Source organism: Eucalyptus grandis, chromosome 6 (assembly GCF_016545825.1).
Source record: "Eucalyptus grandis isolate ANBG69807.140 chromosome 6, ASM1654582v1, whole genome shotgun sequence".
Taxonomy (NCBI): Eukaryota; Viridiplantae; Streptophyta; class Magnoliopsida; order Myrtales; family Myrtaceae; genus Eucalyptus; species Eucalyptus grandis.
In genome coordinates, this window is record NC_052617.1 from 137,739 (window position 1) to 158,667 (window position 20,929).

Here is a 20,929-nt window from a genome sequence, read left to right on the forward strand (position 1 = left end):
GGTCGGGTCGGGTGCTGCGCTCTCTCTCTCTGGGTAGTGAGATTCATTTTGAATATGAGCTCAGCCCAACCCAGCATGCGATCAACTTCATGTGAGAGTTTTCCCGGGTCTAATTTGTCGGGTCAAGTTTTTAGAATTTCGAATCTTTTTGTTAGTGTGACTATCTTTCCTTGTTTGCAAACTAAACCGTCAATTTATTTCCCTCTTTTCAAGATTCCACTATTGATACGGAAATGCTGGATGTACTTGAAAAATCTCACCAAAACCTACTTGCTAAAAGTGATTTGGCAAGTTTCAATTGGTATTGAAATAAGTGGGATCCACAAATTGAACGAACGTCTTTTTCAAAATACCACACTTAGTCTGTGTCAATAAGACTTACTAGTATACGTAGTATTGTTATGGTTAATGTCGCGACCTAAATTTTGGATGAATCACCTAAAATTAGGCTAATTGATTGTTAAGCCTAGAAATAACTCAGGCTCTCCCAAACCCATACTAATTCGCGACTTAAATTCAAATTTCTTAACATACAAATGGATTTTATCTAAGAGTCGCCACTAATCAGTTTACGGTAGATTGATTAGACGCCTAGGTAAAATAATGGGAGGAGGATTAACTAAAGACTTTGGGTACGGGTACTTGGTTACACTAGACTTCTCTAATGCCCTTTCGGTACCATTTCTTTTATTTTCAAAAATGTTTTTTTTTTTTTTTTTTTTTCAGACAGCTTGGATTGATTTTAAATCTATTGATCATACGGGTGCGCAAATAAATTGCAAAACTTAACTCATAGCAACGAAAGCATAAGAATTCACATTAACAATCATAGATATGATTTCTAATTAACATGTATTTTCTTTTTTTTGTTTTCACTTATTTAATGAAAATCATGATTTATGCAATGCATGTACTCATCTAACATGAAATGATATGACACGACAACATGACCTAAACTATATGACATAAATAAGCATGCGGCCTATCTTGAAGCATGAGATGAATTTATTCTAAAAAATGATTTTTGGTATTTTCCGTGTGCCATCCCAAAATTCAAGACATCCTCTAGAGGAATTAAAGCCTATAATTAGGTAATGAAATTACCTATGGTTTATGTTTTAGCCATTAGTTTTCTCTTAAGGCTATGTGTTATGATTGTGATCATGAGTTTTTAAATTAGTATTATAGGATAAATTTATGAGGATGATTTATTCTTAGCCATGTGAAATTAAAATTTGAAATCTATAAAAGAACAAATTAAAGATGAATAATTGAGAAGTGGAATTGTGGATTTTAATTAGGTTGGGCCTTAGGCCCAAGAGTAGATCTTTAATGGGCCGAGTTGGCCGGCCCATTGAAGCCCACAAGTGGGCTGCCGTCGACCAAGAAAGGGGGAGGAGTGGCTGGCCCAGGGCTGGCCCAAATGTCTCCAAGCCCAAGCCCAAAGCCCAATTGCATGTGTTAGGACAAGTGGCAAGGAGGTCTTCATCTATTGGCCATTGGAAGAGGCAATCTAATGATTGCAAATGATGAGGAATTGGGGGAATAAAAGGAAGAGGAGAGAGAGAGGGTGGCCGCTTGAGTTGTTCGGCCAAGTGAGAGAGAGAGAGAAAGAACCGTGCGAGAGAGAGTGAGGCCGAGAGAGGAGAAGCCGAGAGGAAGGAGCTCGCCGTCCGTCCACCCGTCGCCGCCCGTGTGCCGCTCGTTCGCCGCCGTGTGCTCATCGCTAGTTCGGTCTAGAGGCAAGTTGGGAATCCGCTTTCTACTCTTGCATGAATGTCTTGCATGTGTGGTCGGAATCTAGGATGTTTGGAGGCAAGGAAGTGAAGCTAATGTAGTTTGTTCTTGAGTTTGCATGCTGTTTTCGTGAGATCCGCCTGACCCAGAATCTTGTGAGAGCTTGAATGCATGTTTTGAGTTCAATTTTGACTTTTATCTCTTCATGAAAGTTGTATCTAACATCTTAAACTAAAACATACTAAAATTTGGTACAAAATTATGGAGATTTAAGGGGTCAAACTCTCATCCTACGGAGATGCTAGATCTGGAATGTTTTCGCATGAACCGCCTGACCCAGAATCTTGTGAGAGCTTGCATGTATGTTTTGAGTTCGATTTTGACTTTTATATCTTGATGAAAGTTGTAGCTAACATCTTAAAATACAACATACTAAAATTTGGTGCAAAATTATGGATATTTTAGGGGTCAAACTCTCATCCTACGGAGACACAAGATCTGGAGCGATTTCACTGACCTTTCGGTGGATTTGTGGTTGCATGTTGATTTTTACTAAGAATCTCTTTTCTACTTCTCCATGAAACTTGTATAGCACATCTTAAAGTTTAACATACTCAAATTTTAAGCAAAATGAACAAGTTTAGCCTAGTGAATCAACTTACTCTTGAAAACCGTAGATCTGGAGACGCGGTATAGGTTACCCGAGACTTCATGGACCCGTATGATGACTATACTCTGGAATTTTGACTTAGATATATTCATGAAAGTTGTAGGGGACCTCTTGAAGTAAAACATATCCAAATTTCAGAGGAAAATAATAATAATATGCAGGTGAAAACTCAGTATTTCGGAGAAACATGCACTGGACGTTTCGGTGTTAGATCCAGAAGCTTCGTGTGACTGTAGAAAATAATCTAAAAATAATTTGTCTTAGAAGTCTTCATTAAAAATATACTTTAGTGTCTTGGATATAACCTGGTAAAATTTCATAATTTTCGGAGGTTTTTTGGATATTTTAATCAAATTATTTCAGAAACTGTGCATTCTGTTTTTATCCGAAATTACATGCTGTATTTGTGTGAATTTATAATTTTGTGTGGAATTCGATTGGCCTTGTGTTTTTCATGAAATTATTACCCTATTTTCTTGTCTATCACTAGCCTTAATTTCATGATTTTTGAGAATCATATGGATATTTAATTTAAACATTTTCGAAAATGGTACAAGCTGGGATTTAAATAAATTTCAAAAAGAGGCATGATAAATGGACTATTTTAAATTGTATGAATTCCATGAATTTTATCTTTATGGATGATTGTACCTTGCTGCATGTATGATGATGACTGATAATGCATGTATAGATCAAAGTATGAAAGTGATTTTGTTTGCCATTACATCATGTGCCATGTTAAGTTGAGACCTAAATTGGTAAACATGATCAATGATAAATGAGAAATCTATTTGTGGCGGATGATAATGCCCTGGGAGTATCAGGATGCCCGGGATGGGGTGCCGGATGCCCGGAATGTATAGAGATACATGACCGGATGGCCCTGGGAGTATCAGGATGCCCGGAATGGTTGGGTGCCGAAAGCCTCGGAGGTCTTTGCCCGAGGGGATGCCTCGTGATGCCAGTTGAGATGCGAGATGCCCGAAATGTGGGGGTGCCGGATGCCCGGTGGCCTTAAATGGCTGAATGTCGGAGGTTTTTCTCGCAATGCCAGGATGGGGTGCAAGTGTAAAGTATGGGATGAAACTGATGATCCTGAGAAAGAGTGATGTGGTGATCGAATTGAAAGTTGAATTATGCATATATGACATGATATGATGATGATATGTATATATGACATGATATGATGATGATCACCTATGGCATGATGATATGCATATATGACACGATATGATGATGATCACCTATGGCATGATGACATGTATATAAGATATGATGATGATGTGCATATATGACATGATATGATGATGATCACCTATGGCATGATGACATGTGATGAAGATGCATGATAGTATATGCATGGCTTCGAGGTAAGTATGCTTGAATGCATGAGTGACATATATGATGTTGTGATTGTATTGTATGATGCATTGAGTGATTATTGGATTCCTTTACCTACTTGTACTCACCCCTTCGGGGACAAACATTTCAGATTAGTAGGATGTCGCTCCCTACTGTCACGCGGGGCGTATTTTACGGCCTACCTTCCGATGTAGAGGTCGAGTGTGTGGAGATCGACTGTCGAGTGTGTGGAGATCGACTGTCCCACCATTCCTGGATTGACTTTCATCCGAGTGCGCTGTTTACTTATGTGTGATGGGGGCCCTATTGTTCAGGAGTTCATATCTGTTCATGTTCGTCGAGACGGAGCGATGCGTGGGATGTTGCCACCGCCACCGCCTAATGCACTGGGATGGGTGTGAGGGCCCGTGCGTGTCAAGTAGGAGCTGAAAATTTTTGGGATGGTTAGCCGACACTAGTGATGGGGGATCTTGCACGTTAGTCATAGTGGGTCGAGTGTTTCTTTTTGGGTTATGACCAAGTGTGGCTTCATGTCCTAGCCTTTCTTTTGATGTACCGACCCAAGGAAACCCATCTTGAAAATATGTAAATAAAGTGTCGTGGCTTTGTCTTTTCTCATGATGATTTAGTGGTGTGCAATTGTATTATGGTTGTTGGAAGGAGAGATGGAGATTTTGTATTTTGCTTCCGCTAATGAGTCGCGCTGAGACTGCTTTCAAAAAAAGAAAAAAAAAATTCTATGAACTTCGATGCTTCTTCTAAAAGATGTAGTTAGTGTTCCATTAGTGTGGCGACCCTAGGTGGTTCGGGGTGTCACATGAGATTCGAAATTAAAGAAATGCAACAATTAAATATGCAATCTAAATTAACCAAATGACCTAATTCTAATGGCAAGCAATTTTCTAACTAGATGAACCTAGCAACGAACACTAGATAATGGGCATTTCATGAATCTAATCCTACATGACATGTGCATGATGATTTTTTTTTTTTGTATTTTTTATGAAAATTCGTAATTAAAATCACTAAAAATAAAAATCTAACTAAAGTGAAAACTAAAGTGAGATGCTATCTATTTTAAATGCCTTCTAAACATGCATTTTAAAAATAACTAACTATTATGCAATCAATTCTAATCTACATTGAATGCAAATGCAATTTTTTTGTATTTTCGGGATAAACAAAACAATTAAAAGATAAACACCAAATCATCCATGGTCATAAAAAATGTTATCCATCATTCAAATTTAAATTCAAACTTAATTATTTCGCTAATAAAATCGATAAATTGATCTTTAAGCCTTAAAGATCAAAATATCAAAGCGTGATTAATTATTCCATCTAATGTCTTATAGATGGAATAAAAATTCGTGTGCAATTGCGAATTGAGACGGTACATCAGGAATTTCAACTATGCATCAACGGATATTTTAAATAAGGAAACGGAATATTTGGAAATCAAATAAAACGAAATTTTTACCTAATTTGACTATTGATTTCCAAATTTGGAAATTGCGTAATCGGACCAGGATCGCAATCAGCAAGCAACAAGGTGGTGGATGGCGACGAACAGTGGCTCATGAGCTCACGATGGACATCGGGGTCAGCGAGCTCGGCATGGTAGGGCTCCACGGGTGGGAATCTCGGCGCAACAGCTTTTTGATCTAGTTCGAACTTGTTGCTGGCCGCTGATTGTTTAAAAAAAAAAAAAAAAGAACCGCAAAAACCATCTAAAGCTTGCTGAGCGCGTCTCCTACAAAAGAGAAAAGCTCATTGACTCGGTCGTGCTGCTACGGTAGTCGCGCGAGGACGAGGTAGGGCGTCGGTCTTCGCCGAGGGACTTTCAGGATCTTCTTTGGTCTTCAAGTTAAACCATGTAATTGGGCCTTTTCCTTCTTTTTAATATTCCTCCCCGATCGAAATTGCACCCACCGTACTTTCTGCCACCACTGCACTTGCATAGATTTTCTCTTTCCAAGAGTTGCTCTCTTATATGGCTTATATCATCTTCACGTGAAAGATCAACGTGGATCAGCGATCGTGGGTCAATGGCTTGGCAAGGGTGGCGCGTCTTGGTGCACTCGGAACAAAGAACGATGAAGCGCAACAAGCCTGGACGTTTGCAACTCCAGTATCTTCGTAGAGTGGTGGCCAGCAAGCCAATTGGACGATCACAGCAAAGTCATGGGTTGAGGTAGGTCAAGCACCGAAGAAGAAGACCACCCCCCCTCGTGCCTTCTCTCTCTCTCTCTCTCTCTCGTCTCGATTCTCACGTGTGTTTTTCTGAAATTCTGAATTGCCGACTCTTCTCCCTCTCATTTTTTTGTGGCCGCGTGTTTCTATCATGTGCCCCCAAAACCCTACGCAAACAACCTATTTATAGGCCACCAATTAGCATTTCAATTTTTCCAAATCAATATCAAAGAGTATTTTTCCAAATGCAATATTCATTTTGCCGAACACAATATTTGCTTTTCCACTTGCCCTATCCAAAAAAATTCCATCATATCCCGGAAAAATTTCAAATCCTTATTTTTTCACGAGATAATTTCCGATCATAAAAAAAAAAATGGATTGGGCCAATTTGCTCGCTTCGTGAGCTTAGTCCGGCTTTGCCAAGTTAAAACTCAGAACCATTAATTCGAATCCATCCGTCACTGGTCCAATAAATAAATGCAATAAAAATAAATGCACCTAAATTTATATGCTATGCAATTAATATTTTTTTTCAGGGATAAAATTAACCCATAATTTTCTATGCAATAAATAAATAACTAAATCGGTAAAATTTAGGTGTCAACAATTGATACTATCAAATGATACAACAAACAAGGTTTACATGACTATTTGGAGTTATATTTTAGTAAAAGGTGACATATGATGCGAAAGTAGCGTGTATATGCGAATTTTCATTTAGTTTTTAAGAATATAAAATATTTCACGTAGTGAGCGGTTCAAATAATGTGTCTTTACATATGTGTAGCTAAATGTGTGCGTTATTATGATTCGAAAATATCTCGATAAAGTCTTCGAAAGTATTGAAAAATTTATCGTAGAGTTGAAAAAAATCAAAGTAAATAAAACTTCAGAGACCAAGAATTTTCCTTAGGGTTTTATCCTTTTTTTTTTTTCCTTAGATAAGAACATTTTTAATTTTTCACGCGATCATGTGCATACCTTAACATGCGTAAGGTTGAAATAATAATTTGACATGGACACTGTGCTAAGTTACAATGCCAACAAATTAGTCATGTTTCATCAGAATAAGCTACAAGGATAAAGCCAAAAGGAAAGGGAAAAAACCACTCGCGATGAGACCCAACGAGACCCCGTCAACTTTTAGGAGCATGTGCAATGCTCGCAAAGAGTGTCATTTTCGGTTAAGATTTTGTAGGCAAAGTGTAATTGTATTTTTCCGGAGCATTTGGTGAAGTGAAAAATCAACAATGAATGAGTCGAGCAGATGCGAGCAACCAAAAGCCAACATTCAAACATGCCATAACCTACTACTGATTTGAACATAAACTCCTGAATTCGAGTCACTCGGAATTTCAAATGTAGTTAATCCAACTACAACTCGCGACCATATCTTTCGTATCCGTAATTTACCCAACACCAAATTGGGCTCGTTGCTAATGTCGCATCCATCGACCTGTAATGTTTAGGACGAGGCACGGGACTTGTGAAAGGAATCCATCCAATTTCAGACGAGTCCAAAATCTTGGAGAACACGATGTAGTGAAGAGACGGAAAGCGCGGGGAGCGAAAACAAGGTAAGGAGATTGTTGGGTTTTGTTTGATCTCGAGATTCATAAAGAGTTTTTTTCGGTAGAGACTCCCCCGGCCGCTATTGACGCCTGTCGGAAGGCATCGTCCGTTGAGCACGTGTTGATGTCACATGTCAACGAATCGAATCTCCAAATCCGAAATATAGAGGAGGAGAAACGGGAAATCTTGAATGCGCATTGTTAGCTTGAGAAGAAAAGGCACGAATTTCACCTACATTGTACCCTCATTTGAAACCCTAGTCCTCTCTCTGTATCAATTTCTCTATTAATTCCCCGGAGGAAATGAATTTTCGGGGGCGAAATCGGCCAGAAATTGGACACGATTGTATTTGTCGGTGGTTTTCAGCAACGGCAATGAGCCGAGCACATCAGTGGCTTCAAGAGCAATTTTAGGAAAAGTCCCACTCTACTAAGTTCTTTTGAGAAAATTAGTCAAAAATGAAGGTTATTTTGGAATTTTCCCTTTATGTTTATAGAGATCGCATATGGGTATTATTGACTCATTGGTCTCCACAAAACCTTGACCACCATTTATTAAGGGTGTGCAAAACGAACCGCCCGAATCAGGAATTGATAGGATAGGACCGAACCAACCGATTGGATCCGGTTCTTGGGAGTGTTGGTCCAATTTCCCGTTCCAAGAGAGACCCGAACTAGACTGGAATTAGGCCAGACCGACTATATATACTTTTTATTATTTTTTTTATTTCTTCAAAAAAATTAATCGGTTTAGTTTATTGTTTTCGAGGAAATAAGAGCACGTAAGTGGACAATAAGATATCCAAAAGAAAGCATAAGATGTGTCTCAACCTCTGAATTTATTTGTGGTCATGTTTTGGACAATAAGATATCTCGATGGAAACATGAAAGAAAAAAAATAATGACTGATTCCATTCTACTAGACCGAATCCCCGATTCCCAATTTCAGGAACCAGGAACTAATCATGCCTACCATTTATACAATTGATATTACATTTTACCGTCTTATTTAAGAGTAATTACAATAAACATTACTGTTGTAAAAAACACCTGCATATATAAACAAGTGACCTTTACAACATTGATTTGAGAGATTGGCTAGTAATAGTCCCTAAAATCAAAGGCGGATAAGACGGCTAGTGTAAATATTGATTATACTAGCGATGCATGATCCATTTGTCTTTAATTTTATTTTAACTTTATGACATACACATTTTGACTTTTATTTAATTCTAAAACCTTTGCACAATGTGTGAATATAGACAATTAGGTGGAGATATGAATTTTTCATAAAATTTCAAAATTTGACAAAATGTATTATATGAATATCCTTTTCCGTAGAGGATCGTAAGTTAATTTCACGCTTTTAATTCACTAGATCAAACGAAACTTGTCAGAATGATCGGGGCGCCAATCTTTTTTCGTTTTTTTTTTCCTTCTCTTTTGTCTTTTCGCTTTTTAAATAACTTAGAACTCCATGACAGAAGTAAAAAAAACTTAGAAACTCTATTTTGAATAAGCCCCCAGAAAAATTTCGTGCATTGGACGTCCACAAATAAGAGGATCCGGCAACGACAACTCGCAACAATGGCGATGGACAAATCAAACTACGTTAGGTCAAAGTTGGCCGACCGTCTTAGACCTCAAAGGACGGCCGTGATTCAGGCGAGCTTGTCGGAATCCCCGATCTTCACAGGAATGGCCCATCCATTCAAGAGACAAAGCAAAGTGCTCAGCTACACTTACCCGTCGCTCTCACAACATTGTTAGAAAAGCTAATAGATCTAGATCGACGTACAAGCCTCCAGAAGGTCGGCATTTTGCCAAATGCAATGGACTAAAGTAACTACTGATACTCGACATTTCCTACGTGCCATGAACTAATACTGCTCATTAGGACCGCTTCATCGCCCACGTCCCCGTCGAGCTCTTTAAAGAAAGCCACTGGAAGCGACAGTAATATGGCCATCAAAAAGGAAACTTTTCTTGGCGGGTGGAGAGAGGCAGAGAGATGATTACGAGCTTGTCGTGGGAACCAGGGACCAATGACCTACGAGAAAGATCTCGGGACGAGAGGCCCCTCGGCCATTGAAGAAGAACTGGAAAAAGCAAGCTAGCACATGCATATCACTTAGTACCACGGTTGCATTGCATTTGCAGGGTAGGGACAGTAGCAGATATCATCTGTGCTTTGATCCGAGGCTTTGGCTGCGCTGCATTATATTTCCGAAAGTCCATGCGCGACGATGCTCCAGCCTTACAGCTCGGCTGAGCATTTCTTCATGTATTGACGCACCCTATGGTTCGTGATTGTATTTCACGTATTTTTTGGTGGAATTGTCGCTCAAAATATGATTTTGAAAGTCATCGGGACCTTACCTATTACACTGGTCTAGTTAGGAATTCTCCAACCATCGACATGAGATTTTGACCAGAGTAATTCACCAACCACTGGGACGAGAGGCCCCTCGGCCATTGAAGAAGAACTGGAAAAAGCAAGCTAGCACATGCATATCACTTAGTACCACGATTGCATTGCATTTGCAGGGTAGGGACAATAGCAGATATCCTCTGTGCTTTGATCCGAGGCTTTGGCTGCGCTGCATTATATTTCCGAAAGTCCATGCGCGGCGATGCTCCAGCCTTACAGCTCGGCTGAGCATTTCTTCATGTATTGACGCACCCTATGGTTCGTGATTGTATTTCACGTATTTTTGGTGGAATTGTCGCTCAAAATATGATTTTGAAAGTCATCGGAACCTTACCTATTACACTGGTCTAGTTAGGAATTCTCCAACCATCGACTTGAGATTTTGACCATAGTAATTCACCAACCACTGGATCAGGAATTGATGTTCTGTTGAGAATGAAATTTCAAAAGATGCAATATGGAATGAGAAGCTTGGCACTGAATCAATCTAGCAACCCCTAAATATCAAGTTCCACAACATACTCGGCATGGAGTCACACATGAAGGTCCAAACGACAGAAAGATTTTACATCACATGAAACTGATTTGGCCATTGTCTTTGGACTGCAGAATATAGTTCAGCTCCCTTGATTTGCCTCCCTCCTCCTATGCCCTAGAAATGCGGACACGCAGCAAAGATGGACCCACAAGCTCGAAGGTACAAGTGTCGCCTTCCTTGACCCGGTTGTCGCGGATAAAAGCTGGAAAGCCTTTGCTCAAGAACCAGCTCTCCCACTTGGTGATGTCCTTCCTACGGATCATCCACACGGGCCACCGCTTCCCTCCTTCGTCGCACAGCATGACATTCACATAATCTTTGTGACACTGAACATGACGTTCAGAGAAACATCTAGGAATCGGCTACCAACAACAATGAAAAGCAATTTGCTTCTATCAATACAATGGACAAGCCGGATAGGAAATGCGACTGAGCGGTTCGTAGCAAAAGAGAAGGATTACAACGTCAGACTTACCAAGATGGCTTGGTTGACGTGGTACGCTTTCATGGTTATCTGAAAAGAGAAGTGATCGGCACCGGATGATCCTTCTGCTCCACCTGTGTCGCTTTCTGAGAAGATCATTATTAGTATGCAATCGGCATAAAGAAAAGGTATCTAAACCTGCGATTACATTCATAATCTGAGTTGTCGTTTTCTTTTTTACCCTGTTTAACCAGCCCGACCCCGTTAGATCCGATCGACTCGGTAGTGACTCGATGAGAATTCCAGGCAAAAAAAGAAGCCTCCCTCGGGCTCATAGTTGGGTCGAACACTTGCACCTCGAAGCCATCTTCGCCATCGTACCGGAAGACCAAGAAGTCACCAGTCTGTACAGAGTGATCCTCCACGAACTTGGGCCACCCTCCACCGAAATAGAGCGCACCCTCTTCTTCAATCAGGCCGACCATCCAGGAATCACCACTCGGGCCGGTTAGCAAAACCGCTTGAGGCCGCCGGCCTTTGATGTAATCTTGAAAGGCTAACGGAATTTTCTGTGGGGATTAAGAAAGATGGTTAGAACCTTAAACATGAGACTCTATCACATATTGACATGGCCCATGGCTTCCAGATCTCGGCTCTCTTGCGGCGGACCTGCCACCACAAGCCCTGACCTCTGGGCGGCAGGTCATCTAGGCCGCAGAACTAACAACAGCGAAGTTCAAACAGTAGGACGAAGACGAGAACCGAATAAGAAGACCAGAACGAATATGGCCAAAAAAACCAGTTAATGTGGCAATGTGGCATTGTTCGCATAAACATAGATATGGCGAAGAAGAAGAAGAAGAAGTGACGTACCATTCGTTCAGAGCTGTGCTCGGCAATAAAAAACTTGAAGAACATGGGTCGTTTCACTGCTTCCTTCATGGCCGTAGTATCCTGCTTGTGCTTTGAGCTTTGTGTGCCTAAGAAAAAGAAATTCATTTCTCCCCGATGAGCATCATGCGAAGTCAGACGAATAGGAAAAAATGGAAAAAAACAACCCTAAATGGAGAACTCTCCAAATCTGAGAGAGGAGAAAAGGAGAACTGTTGATGAGAATTGTTAATTTGCGGCTCCGTAGATCCATCTTCAGACCCTCAATCTCAAGGCGCAAAATTTTACTTTAATGTCGTACTTGTCACATGCAAAAACCACGTAAAATGGCACCAGCTTCAATCTCACCTTGAATAGATTTTTGACCTAGCCCAGATGTGAAAGTTTTCCGGGTCTAATTTGTGGGGTTTATAGAATTTCCAATTTTTTGTTAGCGTGACTACTCTTGTTTGCGAAATAAACCTTCAAATTTTTTTGCCTCCTTTCAAGATCCCATTATTGATACAAAAATGCAGGATGTACTGAAAAATCTCACTAAAACCCTGCTTTGTTAAAAGTGATCCGGCAAGTTTCAATTGGGTATTACAATAAGTTGAATCCATAAATTGAAATGAATGTTTTTTCCATAACACTGCACTTAGTAAGTGTCAATAAGATTTGTTAGTATACATAGTTGTTGCGACCCACCCCTCGAGGGGAGGAAATAGGTTTAGGATATTGCCTAAAGATCGGGTCTATAGTCCATGATATGATCCATGATTAGGCATGAGCTCTCCCAAGCACATACCTTGCGCGACATTGAAATGTTCATAAGAATTTTGTAATAATGAGTTGCTACTAGCTTATTGGGATCGGCTAGAAATCAAGTAAGGTATGGGAGTGTACCTTACTTTCTACGTAATCAAAGAATCTAGGTCGGGGACTTGATTACACTAATTAACTAATTATTGCCCTTTCAGTACCTAATCTTTTTCATTTTATAAAAAAAATTTGTCAAGCACTTTGGAATTACGAATCCACTAACACGCGAGGTAATCATGTGGGTACGCAATCATTAAAATAACAGTTAGCAACCAAGAAAAACATTTAAATAAATTGCATGGGAGAGCAAATATTTATCATTAAGGAAAAGATAAATGACAATATTAACTAGACTAAAGTGATCAAAACAGCAAAAGCATGCAAATAAGAGTAATTGTCTTTGAAGACAATTGAAACTCTAAGGTATAGCCCTAAGGGCTTACTTTATTTTTGGCACACTTTAGAGTTAAGAAACTTCCATTTTTAAGAAAATAGCTCAGAAAGTTTGTTTTTAAAATTTTTAAATGAAATTCTGAATTTTCTGACATTTTTTTATTTTTTTTTTTTTCTAATTTTTCATTTTTTAAATTATTTTTAATTGTTATTTAAGAAAACTCAAATTTTCAATATTTTTGAAAGTTTTAATGTTCTCTTGAATTTTCGGAAATTTTTTGAATTTTTATTATTTTGGAATTTTTTTTTAATTTTTTGATTTTTTTGAAATTTTTTTATTATTTTATTATTTTTAATTTTTTAAAAATTTTGATTTTTTTCTTTTCCTGTTTTGTCCTATTAACTGCACTCCCCCTTTGCGATTCCTCCTTCCTGAAGCCACTTTTTATCTTCTTCTCTCTTTTTTTTTGTTTTTGTTTTTCCTTGTTTTTTTATTCTTTCTCTCCTCCGTTCTGGCCTTTTCACCGAACACCCCATCTACTGTCCTTTTCCCCTTTTTTTCTGGGTTTTCCTCTTCTTCTCTTTTTTTTTTTAAATTTGTTTTCTAATTTTCTAGTTTTTTTCTTTTTCCTTTTTTTTTTTTTTCTGGCGTTCTTCTTCACGCGCCTTCTCCTTCGTGCGTCTTCTTCTTCCCCGACGCTTCTTCCTCATTTTGCGCCATCCTCACCGAACTAAAATCAACACCACGGCAAACCCTCACCGATGTTTGGGGGGTCGCCAAGCTACCATTTGGCGCCAGTCATTCGTTCCGACCGACGATAACCACTGTTGGCCACCTATTCCGATGACCACTAACCCATTTTTCGGCGAAGAAAAACCTCATCGACTCGAATACGCATGAATATTATCCACGAACACTACGAAAACACCATAAATACGAGCAAAGCAAGCAGGACTCAGCAGGCATGCGCCAAAAACGAGTTGGTCTTGCGTTAAAACATACACTGCTCTTCAATTTTTTATTAAGGCATTTCATTCAGGGCTTGGGTTCAGGCCAACATCGTCACGCAATACACAAGCACTATTCTAGATCAGCTCAGGGACAAGTTTATCAGCATTTAACTTGAGTTTGAACAAAAATAACAAGTCTCGGCCATAACACCAAACACAAACAAATATTTGCATAAAGTGTGAGGAATGAACATGACCACGGGATCCTCGCCCAAGCTCGTGCGAACTGGTAGACCACGAGCTCCGGCCCGACGCCCCGCCAAAAAAAGGGCAGACGTACTCAGGAATGACCTACCTGGTTCGGAGGGGAGGGCTGCGGCGGACGGCGGCTCTCGGGCGGACGACGACTGGCGACGGCGAAGCTGTCCTTCGAGCTCCCTCCCTCCCTTCAGCTCGTCCTCTCCTTTTCTCTCTTGCTCTCTCTCAGCCCCAAACAAAACAACCGAGAACCCCAACTGAACAAATGAGCGAGCCCCTCTCTTTTAAGGGTGACCAGCAGGCGCGCATGACCCCTGCCACCGCCAGCCTGCCAGCCGGACTGATCCGACCCGCGGATGACGCCACCATCTGCTCCATGGCGATCCCCCTGTTTTCTCTGCTCGTTCTTTCTCCCGTTTTTCTTCTGCAGGTCCGCGCGAAGACCCCTGCTGTGCCAGCTGCCCTTGCCGACCTGATCCGCGACCGCCAGCTCCAGCCGATCGTCCACCCTGATTCGGCTGTTCCCCCAGCTCCCCTCTACTGTTGCTGCTTTTCTTCTTTTTTGCAGGCGCGCGCGAAGGACTGCAGGAGGAGGATGACCAGTTGGTGGGCCGCGCGAGGGAGGCTGAACGGGAGAGAAGGCTGGGCCGGGCCCATCACGAGGGAAGGAAGAAAAGGAAGGGGGCGGGCCGGGCCGAGGCCGGATCCCGCCCGACCCGACCCCTAAGTTTTTTTTAATAATAATAATAATTTATTTTTTTTAGCAACTAATTCCTAATTTTGTACACGATTAAATCCTAAATAAAATTGTGAAATTTAGGTGTCAATAATAGTGTTGCTCTAATTGATACTACCAAATGATATGATAAGTAAGGTTCGCATGATGGATTGGAAATGCAAAAGCAATTTGCATATGCGAATTTTCATTTGGTTTTTTAGGTACCAGAATATTTCACCTGATGAGGGTTCAAAGAGTATTTCTTTGCAAATCATGTAGCTCAGCATGCGGTATTATGCTTTGAAAGTATTTTAATAAAGTCTTTGAAAATATTAAAGAAATTATCTTGAGTAGAGAAAAATCAAAATAAATAGAACTTTGGAGACTAGGAATATTCCTTTTGGTTTTCTTACGAACTTTATAAAATTTCCACAATGATATAGCTTCTTTCCACAGTTTGTGTACCCTAATATGAATAACGTCAAATAATAGTTTGAGATGAACGATGTTCTAATTGACAACGCCATCAAATCAATCAAGTTTCATCCAAAAAAGTTATAAGGAACAAGCCGAAAAGGAATGGAGATAATGACTCGTGATAGGAACTAACAAGACCCGTCACCTTTTATGAGCATGCGCAACGCTCCAAAGAGTGTCATTTTCGGCTAAGAATTTGTAGGCATAGTTTTGCTTGGAGGTTATTGTATTTTTCCCCAAGCATTTGGTGGAGTGTAAAATCAACAAAGAACGAGTTGAGCAGATGTGTCACCGACTGAAAGCCAACATCCAAACATGCCGTAACCTCCTACCGATTTGAATATGGACCCCAGAAATCGAGTCGTCCCGAATTTCAAATGCCGTCAATCCAACCAAAAAGAGAAAAAGAGCTTGTGAAGACAGGGCTAGCTCTAGTTTTCTCGCAGAAAGTGTTGGCTTCCCACAATCTGGTAGGCCTTAGAAGGACAGGTTGGATGATTTAGCCTACTAAGTATAACGAAGTCTTCGTCCGGCGACCGGCAGTCGAAATTCAAATCTTTCGCAGCATAGCTAATCTGTTACCGCATTTGGTCCTTCGGGCTTTCAAAAGCCATATGATATTTTAGGACGAGGCACGAGACTCACGAAAGGAATCCATCCAATTTCAGACGAGTCCAAAATCCTTGGGAGAACACAGTCAAAAGACAGAAAGCGCGGGGAGCGAAAGCAAGGGAAGAGAGATTGTTGGGTTTTGTTTGATCTCGAGACTCGTAAAGAAATTCGGTAGAAACTAGATTGACAAAAGTCAACCCGCGACGAACATTTCCCATAATCCCACATAATAAGACGACCAGTGTCAGAAAACAAACCCCTCCCGCCCTAACAGTTCAACAACTGGCTCCCCCCCTCATAGACCAGCCAGCCAAACCTTACCCAACTAAAGACACAGATTCCCCTAACTCCACGATCCATTTGAAACACTGACATCCCACTTTGCACGTGAGCTTTGAGAATACAGGTCAAAGTGCATTTGAACCATAATTCTGTGTCTCAGAGGACTAATTGGCTCACAGATTGTCCCCTTTCTATATGTAAGGAGGCAAAAACTTCATTCCTTTTACATCACGCATCAATGGAAGGATGGAGTTCATTCAAAGTCATCACACAGAACAAACTATGTTGCAGGTACTGAGTGGTATCAACTAGAGAGATTCATCTCGAAATCCCATTTTACTTCCTGAACTTTCTATATGCTAATCAGTACATCAAACTCTACACGGAACCGAATCATGGGTAATACATAGGAAGGGAAGACATTCAGAAGATGTAATGTCACCACAAGAATAAACAAATTCATCTCCTCACGAGGATCGTCTCCAGTGAAAGAGCCCCCCCGAAAGGGAGGGGAGAAAAAAACCAGAAGGATAACCAAACCTTTACATGATCTGCTGTTTGCTATAGAATCAACCAGTGAAACCCGTGCGTCGAGCTCAAAAACTTCTGACCACGATCTGCTGCAAAAAGCACCGGTGGCCTGCATTGAGGACTTTGAAAAGAAAAACCCATGGATACCCCTTCCTACACTACTACGTTTCCAATTCCTCCGGTACAGTAGACAAAGCATCTGCGTTCCCAAACGAAGGACTAAGGAATTTGGCAACAAACGCCCACATCTTGTAGACATCCTCGAAGTTGGTCAGGAAACCAAGCGATGCAGTAACAACCTCAACTCGGAAGAACGCATTCTTCCCTCCCTGGTATCCGTTCGCCATCGGCTTGCATAAGGCCATAGATTCAGGATCAAGAGACCCAAGCCGCTGTTTCGGGGCATCTACTATCCGTATGTGACTAAGAATTCCAACTCCTAATGATATTCCGTTCTTCTCAGCCAGCTTCTGAACAAGTTCTGGGTGGACCCACCCTCCTCCTCCGCTGTCTCGTACATTGAATGCCACAGCAGCGCCTCTTTCGTACTTAATCTTGGGGCCATATATCTGTACAAGGGGAATTTTAACAGCCCCACCTGAATTGGGTAACTGCAGTTGAAGTAAGGAAGTGACGAGCCAATTGACCAAAAAGCGTAGTCTCGAAGTGGTTTTGTTGAGACCCAACATGTTCACGTGATCAAGATGCCGGCAGATTATCTCCGGCTCTCGTCTTCCCCACTCTTGTCCATCATCATAGTCCCCATTACTCAATGACTCTTCATCGCCGAGAGAAGTCATGGAAGCTTCCCCTGGATGATACAAGTGACTCGAGCTTCCTGTGAGGTTGTCTTCCACACTGAAAGATACCCTGCGACCCATGCTCGCAAACCGGTTGCTATCCTCTAATATGGAGAATCTACTTCTCTCTCTTCCACCCAAAAGTCTGAACTCACCCTCCGTCTCTCTCCTAATAGCACTTTCTTTCACTTCTCGGCAAAAATCTGATTTCAAGGAACTCTCCACTTGGCCATTCTGGAGACCATGACACTGACTGGAATTGAATCCGTTTCTGCCGGCACTCAACTTGGAAACGTTCAACCCAGGTTCACCCTGGATTTCACGTTCTTCCTGAATCTCCCCTGAATAATGGGAGGTTGCAGAAACTTCCCTGCCTCCAACAGCAGAATCTAGTTCTTCCTCTTCAGGAATTCCCTTCACCCGATCCAACTCCTGAGACACCGATAGCACAGCTGCATCGAAAGACAACACAGGATCTTCCTGCAGCCTGTGATTGACTCTGCGCTCATCGTAAATAGGGCTCACAGATATCCTTGATGCAGGCTTAGGTGAGACACGCTTATTGTTTCTCCTGACTGAAATCCACGACTGCTGCAATGGCGGGCTTGTTTTGTGCCTGGTAAATTGGCCAGAGTGGTCAGAACCAAAGGGACTTTGACCTAGGTCAATCCAGTATGAATTGTCAGAAGAATCATCTTCGCTAAATATAGGACTCTTCATGACCTCTCCAACCGAAATGCTCTCCGTTTCCTCAAATATGGTGCTCGCCCCATCCCTCTCCGAACTGTTGTCTTGTTCCATCTCAGTATCAAAGACATCTCTCACTTGATTGGATGTAAAGACACCTGAAAATGCAGGCATACTTGACCCACCTTGAGCTTCAGGCGTGAGTTCTTCTTTACCATTCATCACTTCATCTTCAAATCCCGCAAATACATCAAGACCATCCATAGAATCACTCAAATATTGGGGAAACACAGGGACAATCTTCACCATTCCAGTGCCAGTGCGTCCAGACTGGTTTTGCAGGCTGGCCATCACAGACTTTTTAATCAAGAGGCACCCAAATCCCGTTGGGTCAGCCCCAAACACCCTGTAAAATGATGTGATGATAAAATCCGGTCGGAAGAGGGAGAGGCCAAGAGAATCCATGTCCTTCGGACCCAATGAACCTGCATCGAGTAAAACATGCCAATTGTTCTGCTGTGCAAGCGCCATCCACTGGTAAGAGTACTTGGCACCAGTTACCCTAGACTGAACAGGAAATACAAAAAGCCCAACGGCAGAATCCTTCTTCCTCCTTTTCTTGCTTGATATTTGCTTTCTCAGCTCCCTTGAGCAAAGTTTCAAAGTAGGCCATTTGAACCAGGCACTATGTACCTTAGCACCTTTTTCTTTAGCACTTTGAGCCATCCAATTGACAGATTGGCTCTCATGATCGAACATAGTCAACAGCTTCTTATTCGTTTGGAAAGGATAAGACTCGGCCAGCAACTTAAATGCAGACCCTCTACTCACGGTGAACACGAGTCCATACTCATTTTCAGGAATATTCAAGTAATCCATGATCCTAGTCTTGATATCATGCTCTGCACTACCTTTCTCAGCCCCACCATACAAAGCATGGTTACTCAAATTCGCCGTTATCTCGGACAAGGTAAATGCCGACGACTCCCAATTCTGCTGGGTCTGAAGATAAGAGAACAACCCGAATCCACAATAATCGAGGCATACCTTGGCAAAAGCTTCGGAGAGGTTTCCGTACTCGTTCGATCTCAAATGGTCGATTCTCTCAGTGGACTCGAACTTGGGGTACATTGTGAGGAACAAGTTGAACGCTTCCGTCAGGTCGGGAATCGAATCCTCGCTGCCGTAAATGCGCTCCGCGGCGAGGGCCGTGGCACGCAGGAACTCCTTCTGGGCATGAAGCCTGGCGAGAGATCTCGATCTCCCGATGCTGTTGTCCTGATTCAGGGACTCGGTCTCGATGTCCTGGGACTTCTTGAGGGACCCATCTTCAGAGGCCTCCTCTAGAGCCTCTCGAAGCTTGCTCTCTTGCAGCTGGCGCAGCGTGGACGACGGCTTGCGCTTGCCGTCGTCGAAAGCAGATCCCTTTCTCCTCCTGCTCCTCTTCTCCAAGAATATAATAGCCGCACAGTGAGATATGGGCTTCCATAGTGAAAGATGCATGAATGCTGCCCACCAGTACACTCAACACCGAACTGACAGTGAAGAAGAAGAAGAAGAAGAAGAGGACGAAGAAAGTGAAAGACCCGGTATTCTTTCCCAGGTTCAAACCAGAACCCAACTTTTATTTCAAGTCCGAAGTGAGGGCTAAAGATCAAAAGCAGATCCGCCAAATTTCAAATCACAAAGAGAAAGCAAAAGCGAAGGGGTCTATGAGATTCCCAGGAGGAAAACCAACTCTCTCTCTCTCTCTCTCTCTCTCTCTCTCTCTCTGTGCTTTTCAACTTCCGTTGCCCAAACAGAGAGACGCCATACGCACACAACACTTTAGCTCCAGTTGATGACTGATGAAAGAAAGAAGCCCTCCCTCCGCTTTACGACCTGAAACATTTCAAAAAAAACATCAAGCAGAGTCACCAAAGATTTCCAGCATTAATATCCTTTGAACGCTTTTCTTCTTTTTCCTGGGCTAACTACGCCACGGCTTTAAAGCAAGAAAATTCAAAAAAAGAGAAAAAGGAAAGAGACCAAAGCGGAGGATGGGTTTATCTAAGTGAGAACGGAACCTTTATTGCTCTCCATCAGAAGGGAACATTAAGCTTCTTTAACAACCCCCTCAAAGCTCCCCCCCATAATTTAAGGCGCCGCCCCTCAGGCCCGAAAGCTCAACACCGCAACCGGAGGAAGCGCGCTCGCGAATCTCTTCAGGCCGGCGCGACTCGCAGGCTACCGAGTACCCATCAATGCCCCTGCAAGAACCGGCGCCCAGCGACTGCAACGGGCTCGAAAAGACCGAAATTTGCTTGGCGAGAAGGGGAAGAGAGGGGGGCAAAAACAGAGGAGACACGACCCGGAAAAATCACGAATTTTTCACGTCCTTCGATGAAGAAGAGAGAGAGCAAGCGAGAACAGCTCCAACGACTCCACCTCCCCCTCCTTGGCAATCAGTAAAATCTGCCACCAACCTCTCCCTCTCCCTCTCCTTCTTCTCCCTCTCTCTCTTCCGCGAGTGTAGAGTGTCCAGAGCTGAGAGAAAAGTGAGAATGAGAGAGAGAAAATGCGTTTTACAGCAATCGTTGGAGATGGCAGGGGAGGAGAG

At 42.0% G+C, this 20,929-nt stretch overlaps 2 protein-coding genes across 2 annotated transcripts; both read right to left on the reverse strand.

Annotated features, from left to right (window-relative positions):
* Nucleotides 1–10,612: 10,612 nt before the first annotated feature.
* LOC104451093 (B3 domain-containing protein Os03g0212300-like) lies at nt 10,613–11,871 on the reverse strand. The gene is made up of 5 exons (XM_039315670.1): nt 11,803–11,871; nt 11,599–11,649; nt 11,171–11,498; nt 10,981–11,075; nt 10,613–10,831 (listed from the first exon to the last, which is right to left on the reverse strand). The coding sequence occupies exons 1-5, from the start codon at nt 11,869–11,871 to the stop codon at nt 10,613–10,615; spliced, it is 762 nt and encodes a 253-aa protein (XP_039171604.1).
* A 4,676-nt stretch (nt 11,872–16,547) lies between these two features.
* LOC104447771 lies at nt 16,548–20,929 on the reverse strand. The gene is made up of 2 exons (XM_010061479.3): nt 20,397–20,929; nt 16,548–20,211 (listed from the first exon to the last, which is right to left on the reverse strand). Exon 2 carries the CDS (start codon nt 19,831–19,833, stop codon nt 17,005–17,007), a length of 2,829 nt encoding a protein of 942 aa, XP_010059781.1. The 5' UTR covers nt 19,834–20,211; nt 20,397–20,929; the 3' UTR covers nt 16,548–17,004.

Bases quoted from the DNA above. Each gene is read 5' to 3' on its own strand.
- LOC104451093 (XM_039315670.1), bottom strand. From the start codon at position 11,871: ATGAAGGAAGCAGTGAAACGACCCATGTTCTTCAAGTTTTTTATTGCC. The intron at 11,499-11,598 runs GTCCGCCGCAAG...TAATCCCCACAG, and splicing joins GTCAGGGCTTGTGGTGGCAG to AAAATTCCGTTAGCCTTTCA. The intron at 10,832-10,980 runs GTAAGTCTGACG...CGTCATGTTCAG, and splicing joins ACGTCAACCAAGCCATCTTG to TGTCACAAAGATTATGTGAA.
- LOC104447771 (XM_010061479.3), bottom strand. From the start codon at position 19,833: ATGCATCTTTCACTATGGAAGCCCATATCTCACTGTGCGGCTATTATA.